Source organism: Vanessa atalanta, chromosome 24 (genome assembly GCF_905147765.1).
Source record: "Vanessa atalanta chromosome 24, ilVanAtal1.2, whole genome shotgun sequence".
NCBI lineage: Eukaryota > Metazoa > Arthropoda > Insecta > Lepidoptera > Nymphalidae > Vanessa > Vanessa atalanta.
The window spans coordinates 2,838,825-2,858,542 of record NC_061894.1 but is presented as its reverse complement, the minus strand read 5'-3'; the positions used below and the strand labels follow the sequence as shown (position 1 = coordinate 2,858,542).

Sequence of the window (19,718 nt, the reverse complement as noted above, 5' to 3'; positions counted from 1 at the left end):
ATGTTTTGAACAATAAAATAAGTTTATTTTAATAAGTTCATTACCGTGGTCACTGTCAGAATCCGGCCAATAGTCAGAATTATCATCATGATTCTCTTTTAATTCAGTTTGACTATCCTCTGTCTTTCTACGCTTGTTTGGTAAATTTTCCTTAACCATAGTTAGACACTTGTTTATTGTAAAATACTCTATACGATAAAATAATAAAAGAGTAATAAGAAAACAGTATTATCTATATCATGTCATTGAAAATGTCTACAATAATATTTATATATTATACAATTATATTTAAGTAAATAAAAACACAAGCAGCGCACGAACGAAAACAAACTCACAAAACTAAACGTCAAGTTTATTTCTAATTCTAAATTCCAATTTGACAGCGATGAGTTCTGTTCTTGATAACCAATACTATACACCTGTGATGACAATCTAAAATGTGTTTTCTTCAGTTATGATAAGTGTCATTTTAGTAAATGTAGGGTAGGTAGTTTGTTTTTGATGTCAAAAAATTTAAGATATGGATGTGTTCAAAATAACACAACTAATAACATTTATACAATATATAAATAAATTGAATTAAAATTACCAGATAAAGTTCCACCAAGATGATATGATGTATGCCCAGCACTGCCACTGCTGCTAGGGGAACTAACATAGGGTGAGTAACTAGGGGTGGCGTAGTAACCGCCATATTGGGCGACGCTGTGATCAGCGTAACCTGTTGCGTAACCGCTGTAATCCTGTACAAAATTAATGACTTCATGAGGTTATATTTTAAAAGGGTTACATGATTATGTATTTTTTTAGGTTTTATTCTAATATTGTTAAATTGAATAGCTGGAAAATACTGATATTTTCATTTGCCTTTTTAGTCAACGTTTTTAAACATTGTCGCTAGATGGCGGCACTGATATGGTTTTTGTTTTAATTTTACCGGAAATGTTAATTAGAAATGATTGAGTGTTGTGCGAAAAAATACAACACCGTATATATTTACGGGCTACTGATAAACCACTGAACGGATTTTAATGGAAAGAGCACACAAACGGAGCCATTGTATATAAAATAATTTTAAAAATAACTTTATTTTAATGTTTTCATTTTAAAGTTTTCAAATGTAGTGTTGTTTTTTTATTTGTATGTTAGGAATAAAATTTTACCTGTTGTGTATTCGTAAATGACTGTGTTAGACCACCGTTATAAGATGGATAGTACGGCGAGGGTTGAGTTGCGAAGTTACCAGGTACTGAGCCAACGCTGCCGACACCATAGCTCAAGTACGTCGGTGTAGCCTTACACGATGATCTAAATAAGTTAGAATAGTTTCATTTTAGTACATTTAAGCGTCACACTATTTAAATTAAATGTATTATTTATTCATCAACAGAGAAAGGTATAAAATAAAAAGTTAAGTGTTATTTAATCAAAAAAGTTACCTATTATTAGTGTTGTGCGGTGGCGGATAGGCCGCGTACGGCTGATTGTACAATGTGGAACCAACGTACGACGAAGCCGTTCCGCCGCCTCCATACTGCTGCATACTATAAAAACAATACATTTTAAATACTTTTTACTAGTAATAATATCACAATTTAACACTAATTTCTTTTTATTATGAATTTCGAACGAAATAAGGCGACACACGATGATGTCGTACTTAATATAAATATAATTATTGGTTTACGCGGCTAATTTAAACAGAACCTTCAATTAATTATTCACCCAAACCTTCCTAATAAATCACTTCGTCCATTGCTAAAAACCGTTAGGTAATTTTTGTCTTTATTTCTTTAAACAGACAGAGAAGATGAGAGACTTTTTTTATAAAATCATGAATTCATTAATTGACCTTCTTTCGTCAAACCTACTCCACAATTTTAGGTAAGAATGTTAAGATACGGTAGCAATGAACTACGCCCACTAATAACGCAGCCCAGTTTAATTAGCACATTAATACAATTAAGTCTCATAAAGTTTTGGTGTATTTCCTTTTTGAGGCTTCTCGCAAATCCTCTAACGTTCATTAATTTCTTATTGGATAAACGAATCGAATAGCTTCCTATAAGACTTGTCTTTCAGCGAATATTTTGAAATCTGAATTGATTTTCAACATTTTTTTTTACTGGTTTATATTTTAAATACATAAAGTACATTTTTAAAATATTGTTTTATAAAAAAATTAAATCCCTATTCTAAAACGACGATCGTTTCTAATATATATAATTAAAATTTTGTTGAATATTTAATAAGAAAATCCGCAGCTTCGAATTTTTAATGGTAAATATAACTTGTTCGATTAAAATAGTTTGCAAGAACTTTAATAAAGTCGGTTTTCATTTGATTTCGAATAATATTCAACACAACTATATACCGACGATAACGTTATGGGAGCTTTTGAACAAAAATTGTCCTTTAAAATGTTTTTTGTTGTTTTATACAGTTATTTTCATTCCGTAATATTATTTAGTACGAATACTACGTAACTTACCTATTATAATACTGGTAAGACAGCGTGGATTGGTCGTACGGAAGCGATTCACCGTACAACGCCACGTCTGCTTCGCACAGCCCGGGGCTGCGCACCTCGCTCTTGACACCACCCCCTAATGTCACATTTAATATAATAAAGTGCATTGAAAAGTGAACAGTATTGTAAAGTTCTCCATGGAAACAGTTTTTTCGTTATTGTTTTATAAGAATTCTTCGAACGGAAAATATTTGAAAACATTTCATTCGAACTATGAACCGTTATTGATTATTAATGATTATACATGTCTCTTTTATTTCGTGGCTAGCTCATTAGAATGCAGAATGCAAGATCCTACTTCAAGATCTACTAAAATTTGATCTGATTATGTTACAATAAGTAAGTTCTTAGTTAGCAGTTCAGAAAATTGGAAGTACTAAACTCCCGTGCCGTGGAAAACATAAAAGCCACTCACTGAGATTTGACTTACTACCTTATTCTACTACAATTATGACTTATATTTACCCGTGCTATCCTCATTCATCAACCAGGCGACAGCTGACGACGATGTCGTTGAACACAATCCACCAGTCGACGTCAAAGGTAGAGCCAGACCGGCCAGCGAAGAGCTCGTTGCGCATCCGTTCGCTAAATTGCAACTCTCTACTTCCGAACTATTCGGTAAGTTTAAGCCGTCCACTGAGTTCAAACTTAAAGGGTTGTTAGAAGATGTTGTCGTGTTTTGAAATAGTGTAGTAGCTCCTGATACTAGAAGCGCTGGTAACGTTGCATCCTGCAGCAATGATGGCGGAGAGTCAGACGTAGATTCTGATTCGCATGGACTTGTATTGACTTCTCCTGACAACCTATTAAGAAAAAAAAAAAAACATTAATAAAGCAAAAAATAATTTTAATAAAGCGCTTATGGCTTAACACGATATCGAAATAAAAAACCATTAACCGGAGTTGTTTACGAAGACGCGTCTTTTATAAACAGTCGCTTGTCTAAAATGTCTTAATTTCGGTAAGCGGTAAGTAAACAAACAACTTTAACGTGACTGTAAAAAGTTATGACATATACAGGCATCGGCTACAAAAAATAAATATCTCTATTTAAAATGTCAATTAGGTATGTTTCGGGATCGGTACAAAACTGATTGTACCAATTAAGATATGATTTCTGGTATTAAATCACGCTCTGTGTATTTTAAATTATAAACCATAAAATGTAATCACCAAAATCAAATAGCAGATGCCTGAACAGACCCCTCATATCTCATATAATGTGCTTAGTGGATTTATCTAACAAAATGTTTACACGTGTTTCCATTAATTTAGCTTGTTATCAACGCCTATGAACGCGCTTGCGCCATTTAATCAACTCCCTTCTGTCACACTTGACAGCTGGAGTGTGACGTCACGGGTCACACACTTGTTCTATATTAAAATAACAACTTTTTTTAAAATTACATGAAACCTTGTTTTATTATGTCTTTATTGCCAGTTACCAATTTTTTTTATTTAGTTTCATAGAATTCTCAGATATAAATAACAATACATGATAAATCATTTTTAATAATGCCACACCTATAATTAAAATATGTGAAATATACTACGTAATCAAATTAAAATAATCAATGGAAATGTATACTAATGGCTCGATATGACAACTTTTTGTTTTATACCAGCTGTTTTATTGCTCTCAAAATACTCACGTCGAATACGAATTATGAGCATAATTTATAGATATTTATAATTCATTTGACTATATAGACATTAAGAAGCGGCGAAGTTGATATAAAATTCAGTTTCTAACATTATTAAAAACGTTTAATTTCGTGAGGAAACAAACTGTTCCTCAGCCTGTCATTACGTATAATAAATAACACAATGCGTATTTATAATATTCATCAGTCGGTCGGGAAGTCGAACACCATGGCCTTTGTCTAGAAAAAAGAACCCCTGTTTATATTAGTTCGCGCCTTTTTTCAAGTGTCACTTTGCTTTTTGCCGCCACTTCAAGAGTTGCCTACAAACAACACTATCGTATATCAAAAGAACACTCCGGAGCGGAATCGCTGTTAATGTTGGCAGCATTGTCACTATCTTTTTAATTGAAAGCTTTTTTTAATGTTTCGGCTCTTTTTCACTGAGTCTTTTTACTTGCAGTAGTCGTCGTAAAACTGTTTTTAAATTGTCGTAACAAAAGACTTCAAAGGTTTTGATAGTTGGCCGTCCTAGAGTAAAGAATGACAATCCATATGGTGCAATGATTTACTTGACACATTTTTAGTTTTACGCTCTGTGAGTGAAACTGTGATGTTACTGTAAATTAGTTTTATCGTTGTTACTACAAGCTGGACAGTCTAATATCGGTATTAATTTAAATATCATATTATAAAATATCTTCTTTCGCCTATAGGCGTTAACTCTATCGCCATTGTATATTATTTTATTCGTTTGACCAAACTATAAACATCACAAAATATTCGTTTTAATTCACTACTAACTACTGAGTTACTTGCCGATTTTTCTTGGTAGAATCTACATTTCGAACAGGCGGTGCTAGCTTTACGTTTAATACAGTTCTCAGTTCTGTAAAATGACGATTCATAAGAGCTTGCAAAAGCCTACTTAAATAAAATATATTTCAGTTTGATTTGCTTCACATAAATGCCTAATTTATAAATTATTTTTAATATCATTTTATTTTTTGCTTAATTTTAAATAAACAATCGGTTTGAAAGAGGTTTTAAAACGTAATGTAAGTTATTATTTCGACTAATCCTATACAAGCACATGAAACGTAAACAATAAACTCTCACTGCCCTTTGACAAGGACACAATGGCCGGCACACTCCATGCCTAAAGAAAAAATAATAAGTGCTCGTTGTAAGGAGAACAAATGCTATGGGTTCTGTAGGTTAAACGTAAAATATAAATAGATTTATCGTGTTTATGACAGAAATTCAACTCGAGTTAGTTATTGATTAACACATATTTATTACAGATACATAATATCGAGGGGATTTTGATATGATTATATTTTTTATTAGGTATTTATTTCAAATCAAATTAGCCTTTATGTAAATAATCTTTTAAAAGTATTTTTGAATCAATAGATTAGTAAATATATAGAAGATTAAATTGTATAATGTACAATGAAGAATAAATTCGGCAACAAATTCAATTTATATAAATATACACATATTAATATTATTAATTCACTCTTTTTTTTATCACCTCTATAGTTAATCTTTTAACGAATTCTCAATTTTTTTTACTAATGATTAGAACCTTATAACGATACCTTTGTTTAATCTATTCTATTCGAAATACACATTTTTTGTTATTTTTTTTCTTTAGAACTTACATTTAAACTCCTTGCATATTTTTTTCAATTGAAGATTAAATAAGCGGAATCCTAAAATGTAGACCCTCTAGCAACCGCCATTTGGCGTCCACGTGTCAAACTTTCGGTTGCTAGAATATTAATTGCTAATTCCTTTTTTTACAAACAATATATTTATTAAATGTCATGAACACTAATGTCTCTAACATCATTAGCTGTAAATGTTTTATCAGTACTTGCCCAACTATTATAGAATATTTCTCGGTTAAAAATTCATCAACTTAAAATTCATTTGTTGTTATTCAGAACTTTGTGTATTTTTTTATGTTGTAACATTATATATATTTAATTTGTGACCTAGGGCTTTGTGCAAGCCCGTCTGGGTAGGTAACACCCACTCATCAGATATTCTACCGCCAAATAACAGTACTCTGTATTTTTGTGTTCCGTTTAGAAGGGTGACCGAGCCAGTCACAGGCACAAGGGACATAACATCTTAGTTCCCAAGGTTGGTGGAGCATAGGTGCTGTAAGGAATAGTTAATATTTCTTATAGCGCCTCTGTCTATGGTCGGTGGTGACCACTTACCATCAGGTGGCCCATATGCTCGTCCGCCAAACAATGCCATACACAAAAATATTATTATTAATATAAGCCCATGTAACTGAAATTTTAATTTATACGCTAAACCGGCAATAATAACAAAAATTATCATAGACCGAGAGGCAGAAAAATAAAAATAAACTCCGTTAAACATCTAACGCGTCATACGATATCTTAAATCCTGTCTGTCAAAACGTTAAAAAAATTATAACATGTAACGAAACGGAATTGCGTAAAAAATGATTTATTATATTACATACAAAACATCAGCCGTTTTTAATACATTCCTTTCGAATACTTAAAAACCTTGTGGAACGTCGTGTTAACCACTAATTAACCCAACAAATGTGTCCTAAGTTGGAATGCTGCTCGTTAAATAGTTAGAACTGATTTTAGCTTTTTTATACTCGTTTCTAAAGATTTAAATATCAAAGATAACGGAAGATTATAAATTAAGAAATGCTTAAAAATTATGTTTTATTAGTTCTCCTTATAGTTCTTACTTAAGTATATTACCAAGTACACAATTTTAATAAAACACTTAAGGAAGTATGTCCCTCGTGTATCCAATGAATAATTTTAACAAAGTTCAGCGAACATTTATATATAAATAAACAATTTTACTGAGATATTCACTGAATAGCAAACTAAATCCAATCTCGGAACATCTTCAAAATCGACACGTTGTAACACAAAACCTATTGTACATTTGAATCACTTCCTTTGATCAGGGCGTGATAATTTGTGAAGCTCTCAATAAAGGGAGTGTCCCATTCGGGAATTTTACTAAGTAGCTCTTTTCACGGCAATTGTGTATCTACAATATGGGGATTACACGCAGATTATGGACCCTTTTTATTGTGATATGAAAGAGGCTCTGCGTGACGCACAGCCTTTTTGAGTGAGGTTTGATTTAAAACTGGTGTAGTGGAAAGGTGAAGTAGTATTTATAATAGTTATATAAAGTTCAAATACTTGAACAAATTGAGTCAGTATTGAGTATTCGATATTTGTGCAATTCTAAAGAAAATAACTATAATAATTATTTTAAAAATATTTTATACTATAAGGTAATGGTATAGTATAATGCAAATTTATTTAAAATGTCTAATCATGTTTTATATTCATAACAAATATAAAAAATATTTTAAAATAAAATAGCCTGTACAATTCGAAATGGTCCCCGTCAAAAGGTCATTTAAACTGAACGCAGCTATAAAATAACGTGCAAAACGACACGCGCAGCTGACAATCAAAATTGCCAACATTACGAACATGCAAATGTAAGGAAATAATTTAAGCATGAGTCGTTCACGCAACGACGAAATAAATATATTTTGCAGTTATTCCTATTTATATTTCAAGTAAAAAAAATAATAAAATTCAAAACATCTGTATAATCTATCAATCAATTAATGTTGTTGATTTAATTAATTAATTGCTTTGGCCATTTTTATTTTATTTCTTTAATATATATATAATTTAAATATTATATTATATGATATATTTTGTTTTTTAATGTAACTGATTTATATTTAAACACTTACCGTACATCAGTGCCCGAATCGGGTCTCGATCGCTTTGCCTGTAACAATAAAAGATATTTTTTATTGTCTATTCATGTTATACTTATTTATTGGCGACCAGAACCATAACTAAATATTTATTGTTTAGCTGTTGTCGGTACATATTGTAGCAAAGAACAATATATTATATGCTCTGGGGCTAGTCTGGATCAAAACAAAATGGCTTCTTTAAAATTATATGGATTGTTTGATTATATAATATATAAATGAACTAGTCTAAAATGAAATCCCAAATACATATTATATCATTTTATATACTCTGGTATAGAATAAAAAGGGTTGCTATAAGAGTCTCGTCGTCGTTCAAATTTTTGCAAATCTATAGTAAATATAATAGACTAATCAAGCTCTCGACCAATGATATCGTGTCAATTTGCTGTCAAATGTTGTTTATTTGGATTTTTTCCTATTATATTTGGAATATAGTACACATATATTGATTTCGTGTGAAATTTGAAGATCTGCGATCGATTTTGGTGCACATTTATTTATTATCTCAATAATATAATTATATTATTATTTATAAGATTCAGTTTTACAAAAATAATGATTTATTTAAATTAATTATTGAAAATAGATTTTTCATATTTATACGACATGATGAAGACTTTCAGGCAGGAGACATATCATACATATTATATAATTGTATTTAACTAACATGACTGTATTTTTAGATATTGTAGCCTTACTTGAAATAGTTTGTTAAATGACGATTCAAAAATGCTTGTAAAAGCCTACTTGTATATACTTATACGAATAAAGTATGTTTTGATTTTGAATTTAAGAAAATACTAGAATATCATAAATATTAGAGCGAGTGTAAAATTCTCTTCCACATACATAATGTTATTTTTTTACTGTTTTCTATAAACTTCTGGTTTCTAGGAAATTCCGTCACAACTGTATGTACTTGTTCAATGTACATATTGTGTCTTAATAAATGTCGTAGGTCGTGCATATTTACGTCTCAGCTATGTATCGCTTTAAAAGTTTATTAAAAGTGAAAGAGGTTCATAACGATTAAGGATTTTATTATTAATAAACCAATAGTAACTAAATAAAATAAAAGCTGCCACTTCCCTAGTTAGCTGTTCTGATAAAATATTAAATTATATAAAAAATATCACTGCGACCATTAAATATGTTTATTGATTATATAAGTCCCAGAAAGCGTTCTCACAAATTCCCATATAAAATGAATGTCTAACAAGTCAACGTAAACCCATAACGGTTAATAAACACAACTTTTCTAACCTACAAGAGATCGAAGATAAAACTTATGTTATAAATAATAAAACTTCTAAATGTCTACCTCAGATCAAGATTAGGGTAACAACATTAATAAAATCAAGCCGAATTTATTTTACAACCAAGAGGGCGCCACCGTGTCTCTTTTGATTTAGGAATATAAATTAAGATGACTATAAACTGAAATATGTCTTATTCATAGGAATCACGTATTAGTTTCGAGTGGCTTTTGTTATCAATTACTAAAACATTTTTGTGCATCGTTCAACATGTTTTCACGTCCTTTAAAGTTATGATTGCCTGGTACTTTTGGTACACATTTGAACACAACTTATTTTAAGAATTTTTTAGCAGCAACATTTTTGTTTTTTTTTTTTTTTATATGTAGAGTTGTACTGAAAAACTGGCAAGAAGTGGTTTATTGTTTTTGATAAAATAAAATTGCTTCATTTTTATATATTTTTTATTTATCTTTAACGCTTTAATAAAAAAAATAATGCAGTAATTGGTGTTTTAGTTTTTGCTCTTCGACGCATTTATTAAATATTCTGATTCTGATTGTATGTCAATTCTACCGTAGGTAATTTGTGTTATGTATCGTTAATAAAACTAGACAAGGAATGGATGGTAATTATGAAATTATTTATGCAACAATTTCTAACGACTAACAATTTTTTTATTTTTTTAATCTATTAAAAAATCATTAGGACATTTATTATAAACTCTCTAAAAGTGATATTGTACGTGTGTAAAAATATCTTAAGAAAGTAATCCTAGATTTATTTGAAATCAAACTGCAGAACATGTGCTTTTAGCATGTCGCTCTATGTAGATTGTGACTGCTGGTATGTATATAAAATAATAATTTGTAGAGAAAAGCGTTAGTTAAGAAGGATATTTTTATGTATAAGTGAGGGAAGGAAGGAGAACGCCTAATCCTTAATCGTTAAAAACTCAAAAAGTTACAATATTAATTTATTACATAATAAATGAGAAATATTTTTTATGTAAATCACTACTAGGGATGTAAAAATATTCTTTTGTCCACCAGGATTGCAGTAGTACATAGACAAACCTATGCGAACTACACAAGTTAAGTCACCAGGGTCACATAGCCTCGAAGAGGTGTCGCGTGTGAGAAGACGTAAATCACCGTGCGCATAACGCGAGGTGTGAGGCCGGCCGATCTCGCGATAGGCCTTTAATTTATACGTTTTACGCGGCGACAACGCGCCCGCGCGCTTCGTGATCATTTGTTACACAGGCTGCTCCATACATTCCTTTTTAAATACATTATATTGATGTGGTGTTCAACACGTTGGTTATCAAAATTATTAAGGATTCTCGATTATTTGGGTTATTATAGCATAGATTACATCTTTTCTTTAATAGTTATGTTATGATATTGCGTAAATCTTTTTTTTTTATATTTTGTTTCTATAATGGTTGTGCTGTGTTCTAGCTACATTGTAATATTCTTAAAAGATAAATAAAAATCATGAAATGCATATAAACAGGATTCTTCGTATTCTCCGAAGCTTACATAAAACATGTCACAGGCCATATAAAATGATATATTAAAAGCAATTAATCTTTGGAGCAGCCTGTAATCTAAACACATCGAACAAAACTGTTATTTATTTATACGTAATACGTTTATTGTTTTATCTCATTTTATTTACGATTTGGGACTCCTCGTCTCGTCCCGTCGCGCTCCCGAGTCCTCGAGAAATAAATTTTCAAATTTATCGACCACGATATTTATTTTTATCGTTGATAATTCGAAAGATACTTATTGGTGTTATATTAATTCGACATATTTTTTTATAAATCGTGTGAAATGTCAATTTTAATAGTGATTTATTTTGAATGGGTGACTTCATGTATGTTTTTAATTTTTATTGTTTGTTCAACGTTATTTGTTTCAAGTTAAAGTTTATAAATTAGTTTAAATCTTTTTAGGTAATTTATTATTTCGATAAACCAATAATAAATATTCTTAAGTTTATTTACCAATTTTGTAAGATTTCAATCATATTTTATTTTTTGGATTTTGGTATGATCTATGTGTAAGTTCCTGTGCTAATCCACATCACATATTTTGTTGATATTTAATTAAGTTGCCTAATATTAATAAAAAAACATGTATTTTTTTACGTTTCAAATAAACGATAAAATTATTTTTTTAACTAATTATTATTTTTATACATCATTTTATCAAAATAAAAATCAATTAATTTTAATTCGAAACATTGATCTTATTTTCAAATTATTTTTTATAATGATTGGATTCTTTAAAACTATTAAATTTATAATTTTTTTTTATTACCACTTTCTTTGTATATTTGGCGTAGCTTGTACCAGGAGAACAGTTAGTATCAAGCGGTATGAAATCTCAACGAAATATCAACCTCATTATGTTAGTAGACGTTTCTGCCTTTATTAAAATATTTCAATAACTAACGACGACGTTAAAATCAATAATTAAAATTTTGAATGTCATTGAATTGTGTTACATACGATGTTTTGGTATCGAGTTAAATAACTTAACAATTTAAGGAGTACTATCAAGAGAGACATCTCGCTCGATAAATCGCCTCGTGTACGGCTATCAACTTGTACAAATTTGTTTTTATTGGTGTTATCTCTGGGTGGCTTTGTGTATCGATGAATTACTTTTTTACTTTTTTAAGCGTACATTGTTTTTACCGGTCATTGGGAAATTATTCAGACTTATATTGCGATAAACGATGTAAGTTAAAAATACGTTATTTTCACCATTGTCGATAGTGGTCGGTCATTATCGAAACTTAATATTTTACTTTTAAGATTAATTTGCTTTGTTTTTTTTTAAAGTTATTATCTTCTTACTGCTGCTTTTTACAGATAAGAATTATCTTTATTTGATCCAATTATATACTTTATAATAATAATATTTATCATAATTATATGGTGCCCCGCATTCCAAATTTAATCACCAAGCATCATTTGTCTGAAAACTAACTCTACGCGTTTATGATAGCCTGGTATCGGGTGGCTAACGACGTACTGTCCCGTAGGTACACCAACGACGACACCACAGTCGATGTATTACGACTTTTTAATGGGCCCTAAAGATTAACGTATGAATGGGTAACATGAGATCTGACGCCGTTCAACTTGGAAAACATAAACAGTTTGTCCGCACTTATGTTCTTGTGTATCCGGACGATGAAATTCGGTGTTTCTTACGTTCAACCCTCTACCAGGTGCACCTTAATATATTTTTCTCTGTACTTACTATAAACACCTGAATAAATAAAAAATGTTTCAAAAGCTTCCGTGCACAAGGTAATTGCTTAAAAAAACATGCAAATAAAATCGTGCAAAAGGATTAAGCGGTGCATGTGCCAGTGTGCATTGTGCGTTAATTGAAAAAAAAGGGGGAACGTTCGGAAAATTGCAACTACGTCTAAGGTTTTTTGTATCATTCTGACCTTAGGCTCGTGATCCAAGTTGCAGCGCGGTGAAGCGCCGCCGAGGTAGCCACACGGCATCAGAGTCACCATGCTGTTTCCGAACCGAACATTCCATTCACTCACTATTTATGTCATTTTGACAGTTCTTGCGCGGAAAAGTTTTTCAGTCATTTCACACTTAGTTGTTTAAAAAACACGAAATGTTTTTGCTTTGTATTTGTATTCCATTATTCGTCACTGTTACCTTAGAAAGAAATATTTTTTGTTAATTAAAATTTAATGAATAATATAAAATAAACGAAACACATTTTACATACATCGAAACCATTCTTGTAATAAATCGAAATTTTCTACATAATAACTTTATTTCATTATTTTATCCTCTTAGACATAAAAATTCATTGGTATATATCCGTTACGAATTTCACGCTAAAAAGATCGATCATTACGCTACGCTGGTGGCTAGTTATTGAAAGGCTGTTAGTCATCGCTCTACATCAAAGAAAAAATAAAAACAAAAGAAAAAAAATATACGAAAAAAATTACACGCTCAGACCACCCACACGGTTTTCAAATTCGAATGTCGATGGAACGTGTTCATCAAGTTGTCAAATCGGATTTGACGTAATCGGAATGTTTTTTATTGCATTTTTTAAGGTCTAGCAGCTTCTGTTGTAGAGGAAATTATTAATTGAACATTTTGAGACACAGAACCGCGAAGTTTCAATTGAAGACTTTATGAAGTTTTTTACTCCAATTTATATTTGAAAAATTGTCTATGATAGAGCATATCATATCAATATCAAGTTAGTCTGTTATAATATAAAAGATGGGATGACTCATACACTTTAAATAGTAAAGTCTAATAAATTAAATTAGTCATTGTGGCTTAGATTTTGCAGATTTTGTTCAGCTTTATTACAGGTGATCACTACGAAAAAAATATCTCATGTTTAATTTTATAAATACGATCAAATAATATATCTATTTACACTGAGTGTCTTATCTAAATATGAAGCGTACAAATATTAGATTTTTTCCCACATTTGTTACACTCAAATTGAGGAAGACCATATAAGAAGGCTTCTGGTATTCATAAAAAAATACGTCATTTCGAATTAATTCCTCGTTTAAAATTCAAAATTTGAAATAGAAGTAAACGACGTTTATGTTAAATATAAGGCTACTTTGTATTATAAAATAGTGTGGTTTAAAACAGGTGAGGGTCTGCCGGTGGGGGGTTACGGTAGCGTTGCGTTCGCCGCGTGACGCAACGAGGGTGGCCATAAGTAGCAGTTTGGGCAATCGTCCTATACTGCTGGATAAGTATCTTAACGGGTAGCATTAGCTGGCTAAGGCTTCATGTCCGTTTGAGGAGAAGGTTTGAAATGTATTCTACCCTGCTTCAATGCGGATTTGTGAGTACAGATTTGGCAGATGTTTAATCCAACATATGCAGATCTCTATGTTCACTTTAACCCTGAGAACCACGAAAAATGTAAACATTAAAATTTACCGGCATAATAATTTTACTAAAACATTAAAACAATCGATTAGTTAGAATCGTGATCCTTTCTTATGTTTGTTAATTCAATTAACTTTAATAAATTAAGCGTACAAATTGATAAAATAAAATAAGTACTTCAACAATTTAAAAAAATCATATAATCGATAATTTAATCGTATAATAAAATTATATTTATTCTTTAATATCGACTAAATAATTTTAAGTAATAAAGAAGAGTTCAAAAGATAAAAATATCATTAATATCATTATGTTCTGGCACAACTCTGATATACTACAACTATTACGTACAAATGAATGCTCTTATAAATGTGTCCCATTTAAACCGCAATCTTTGTCACCCGACAATTAGAACGCCTGACCCCATCACACCGGGGGGCCTACAGTCATATCATTAAAACAAGCGTGTTTAAATTGTAACCTCTTAGAACTGAGATTATTTTAATTAATTAATAATTATTTTATAAGTGTCCTTGTGTATTTTAAAATATCTGTCATAACTCTGATTTATTCGAATCGAATGGGGATCTAATGACGTCATACTTAATGAAAGACAAATGAATATTTTTTAATATAAAATAGGTGGGCGCATGGGAAAATGTACCTTGTAGTATTCACCTCATAGACACAGGAAGAAATATTCACAAACATTCCTTACATTAAATCCAACCCTGGGAACTAAGATGTTATGTCCCTTGTGCCTCTATTTACCCCGGCTTATTCACCTTTCAAACCAGATCACAACAATACTAAGAATATTTGGCGTAAGTACGTTTGGCAGTACAATATAGTGTCTTATATAACGCTACATTTTAGTAATTTCTATTCAATCCTCAGTCTAATGGATTTTAGTTGTACCATGCACAGATTATTTTGGCATTGTCTCGTCTATTATTATTATTTCTCTCGTTTATTCATTCGTTTGTCTGCGTCAAGTCAAAATAAAAAAAAAACAAACGTCAGAAAAGTGACGTTTAGCAGACATAGACAATTCTAGCATCCATATGGAAAACGAACGTTTCTTGAATATAGTAACCGGACAAAAATAGCTAAAAAACTAAAAAGGTTAAAATCTCGTTGCTAGTTATGTTCTGTGGTCTTCTAGGTAATATATAATGAAAACTAACGGGCATTCCTTTAACACGAGACGTTATGAGCATCATTCGGATAATTTAAGATTATTTTACGAACATATCTTGAGTTGTAGAAACTTGTTTTTATTTAATAAAATTTTTTGAACGGTAGTTGCAAGTTTGTATGGAATATTATTACGCTTACATTTAAAAGCGTTTATTTATCTGTATTTGTTTGTGTAAGGGTGATCTTTTGCGAATGATTTTAAGCTAGTGCCACACAAACGGGTAATATCTACCATACCATACAACCGATTGAGATTTGCTGTACTGTCTCTGGTGCCAATGGTAATACAATCTACTATAATAATTTTTGATTCCTTTTAGTGCCTTGATCAAATAATAAAATATATATTTTTTTTTTATTCCAAATTTCGCGTCATTCTTCTTATATTTTATAAAACAAATAAAATTAAAATAAATGTGAATCGATTGTATTAAAGTTATTTAAAAACGATTATTTAATTGCATAGACACAAATTATATATTATAAACTGTAATTAATTTAAAAGGCAAGAGTTTGTTATTTTTATAAAGAATGCATTGCCGATACTAAATATACTACAGAATGTCTTGATATACAACGTTCACAGTTTGCAAGTCATTAGACAATGTATACCGCTATATATATATATATACTTTACTTTTTAAAGTAAAGGATAAGAAATGCTTATTGTGGGCTATCCCTAAGAAATAGACTTATACCTTCACGGACTTTTTTCTAAATCTTTTTAAAGTGTACAATACTGTAGTACATTATTTTGATTTATCTCGTAGAGTTCAAACGGCATAAGCAATATAATAATAAGTACCTAAGCGCAAAAAAATGTGTTTATTTACGACATCACATTAGAAACCTCGAAAATTATCAGTATTTCTCTACTATATCGTGCATGCATTATACATTTAAACCTTCCTTCCTTTGAATCACTCTATTCATTAAAAAAAACGCATCAAAATCCGTTTCGTAATTTTAAAGATCTAAGCATACACAGGGACAGACAGAGCGTTAAGCAACTTTGTTTTATACTATGTAATGGTATATTAAAAGAATGAGTAATCCGTGACAAATAATGGTTTTTCTTAAAACTCGCATTAAAGCGATGTTGTTAGACTTTTAGTAAAAATATTTGCACTATTACTTCAAGGTCCAAGTGTTCTATCAATTTTTAAGTATATGAGGGTCTGGGTTTACCGCGATGTAAGGCAAACCCACCTATAAGTTTTGTCTATTAAGAAGATAAAAGTTAGCAGTGTTAACATTTTTATGAGGTTATCTATTATAAAAATCGCGTTATCATTGGCCGAGATTAGAGGCAAAATGGCGTCAACAATGTAGTTACCAGAACATCGGAAGTAAAATTAAAGTGGATATTAGTACTTTTTTTATGATATGGGCCATCACGTGATATACATGACTCTAAGTTTTGTTTACCTTTATTCCGTCTTCGCTTGCAATAATAACAATGTTTAGTCTATGTTGCTTGAATTAATGTCAAAATAAAGGATGCCTTCTTGCATCAATTGAAAGAATTCGCTATGCAAGTCCTTAACGATACAATTTTATAAAATCTTTAGTATAGAACAATTGTAAATATTCATCGTGATGAAGAATTTGTCAGGATTATTATAGGCTAAGCTGCTAGCTTGACGATAACTCGTTAGTATTTATTTTTCTGATAGATTCTTCTACCACTAAACTGGTAGTTGACTAGCATCCAATAGACACACTTAACAAAAAATAGCTGAGTAAGGGAGTCTGCTCTTTGAATAGCGAAAGGTTAAGATTGGGTAGCTGCCTTCTATTCCGCCGGAAGAAAACTGTTATCTCTTCACTAGCATATCTATAAATTATTTATTTATTTTAGAACCACTAACCAACCTCTTTACTGCGGGTTGGTAAATTAAAGCCTTTATACAAAATTACACATACCTAACAAAAACGTATTTTACAGACAGAAAAATATACGAAAATAAGACATTTTATTAAGAAAAGAACTTAAAATGCAAACATTTTTAAGTTACAATATAGCATTTTTTTTATTCTGCAGTCTAATTTTAATGTTCTTTTTTTAAACATGAATATATTTTTTCGTGTTTAAAAACTTGTTCGATTTGAATTTTAAATAAATGGCAATACGTCACGCCGTCTGTGCGAGTCGATAATGTGATAGTGTTTACGATCGAATTAAAATCGATTGCTCGTGATCGTCCGTGGAGGTTCGTTTGAATTGACTCTACATTGTATAACAAAAAATATCAGTTAAGTTGTGAATATGGATTTATAATGTACATATTTTTTTTGCGACGCATTCAATTTATTATTTGCGTGTACTATATGTTATATTAATTTTTTACTGTTTTTATTTTATTAATTTAAAAATAAAAATATTTGCAACCACATACAATCTTAGAAATTAAATGGGATAATTGTTTTGTAAATTTGCTATACCTAATCGATACATTTAAAGGTTAAGTAGGTACTTAAAGTTTATGCAAGTTTTAATACAGCAAGGTATATTATAAGCATATCGTTTCTTTTAAACCTTACAAGTTTTCTACTATGTAGCAGAGCCGATGAATTGTATTTGCTAAACAATTATAGTCTCATGCGCTTATTACTACTCGTTGATTTATTTATCAAAATACTTTTTTTTTAAATAGTCAACGAGCATCAAATAAACAGTACAAGTCAACACGTCAAAATACTAATGTTAATAAATATTCATAAGACGTAATTATACGAAATTCCTCGATATCAATAATGTTGTAGATTTTATCTAATTTGATTTATCATTGCATATAAAAATATTAAAATATTTATTTTTATATATATTTTCTTACAATAATATTATGCAATTTCACATTAATATAGAGATTATATTATTTTCTGAATGATAGTTTATTTAAGTACATTTTGTTTGTGTAGATAAAATAAATTAAACGCATATGCATTTCATGTATTTTGTCTGTACTGTTTTTATGTTTACTAACAAGTAATACGCGTGTATAAAATATGAAGTATCTTTACTATATATTTTTTATTATTAATTAAAATATGCATACTTTTTACTATCCTGTAAAATCTAAACGAAGCATAAAGCTCGGTGGCGACGACAAAACGGCACAAAGATTGTAAGATAACATTGCACGACGTTAGGCATAAATTAATCGATTTTAATCCGATGCCTTCGCCAAATTACTCGTAATCGGATTTACTTAATGTTCAGACGGAAGAAGTTTTATACATTTTATTTATTAAACGTTGCACACATGGATATCATTTATACGTTAATTTTTTAAATTGATTAAAATCTCCAGTGATTGGTTTATCGTTAATTATTATTTTAATAAATTCTAGAAATACTTTTTATTTAAAAAAAAAAGGCCTGTGATAATTTATAGATATTACTCATATAAATGCGAAAGTCTGGATAGATGCTTTTTATTTAATAACGCCAGAACTGCTGAACGAATTTTAATGATTTTTGGCATAGATATTATTATTATCTTAAATAGTACATAGGTTACTTTTATCCCGGAAAAATGTACTTAACATCTAACAGTACCCCTACACAAAAAATCCCTTAAAAGCGGGTGAAATCGCAAGCGGAAACATTGATTTTTAATTTTTTTTAAAATATAATTCGGTCTGGAAGGTATTGTATGTATATTTTTGTCACTAATGATTACATACAAATAGTAATGAATTGTACGGAACAGTGTTTATCATAATTTCACTCATCAATTACGTAAAGTAGGTTTTGTTTGCGTAAATTTTGTTCACAAAGCGATAAAATCGTTTTGCGTTCTCGTTGTTTTTACTTCCGATGACATTTCGACCTTGGCGGGGACACTGGAATCGCAAACAAAACTGTAGGTACTTATAGGTATTTCTTTAATAGTATTTTTTATCATTTATTACAAACAAATATTTTTACAAATATGGAAAAAAACTGGTTTTTACTTTCATAATTTAAAAAAGTTTGTTCGTAAATGATTTAGTAAAATTAAATATTAAAGTTTTGTTGTTAGTATAGTTTTGATTAGTATGAGTAGCCGTCGGTAGAATTGAGATACAATCATCGTCTGTTTCTAACACTCCCAAAAAAATTACTACAATCCTTAGGTACCTAAACTTTTTTTTATCGAATTTAATAGTTTTTTTTTAATATTCATGTATAAATGGTACCTACTTAATATTACAATTTAGAATCATTGGGTTGATGACAAAATTAAGCATTTAATTTATAGGTAGGTACAAACTCACAATTCTAAATTGTTTTTTTTTTACTTACCTATTTCATTTGATGGTCTGATATAATTAAGTGTTAAATTAATAA

General features: G+C 30.1%; 1 protein-coding gene across 3 annotated transcripts in view; it reads right to left on the bottom strand.

Moving 5' to 3' along the window:
* LOC125073411 (eyes absent homolog 2) overlaps positions 1 to 19,718 on the bottom strand; it is a 40,915-nt gene that overhangs the window by 6,598 nt on the left and 14,599 nt on the right. For 2 of the 3 annotated variants that reach the window (XM_047684228.1, XM_047684230.1), the window contains exons 2-8: positions 12,736 to 12,961; positions 7,973 to 8,010; positions 2,996 to 3,336; positions 2,492 to 2,606; positions 1,440 to 1,544; positions 1,164 to 1,308; positions 590 to 743 (exon numbers count right to left, since the gene is read on the bottom strand). In XM_047684228.1, coding sequence (XP_047540184.1) covers positions 590 to 743; positions 1,164 to 1,308; positions 1,440 to 1,544; positions 2,492 to 2,606; positions 2,996 to 3,336; positions 7,973 to 8,010; positions 12,736 to 12,807 — 970 coding nt within the window. In that variant the 5' untranslated portion in view covers positions 12,808 to 12,961. The remainder of the gene's footprint in view (positions 1 to 589; positions 744 to 1,163; positions 1,309 to 1,439; positions 1,545 to 2,491; positions 2,607 to 2,995; positions 3,337 to 7,972; positions 8,011 to 12,735; positions 12,962 to 19,718) is intronic. The other variant, XM_047684231.1, reaches the window with a different exon arrangement.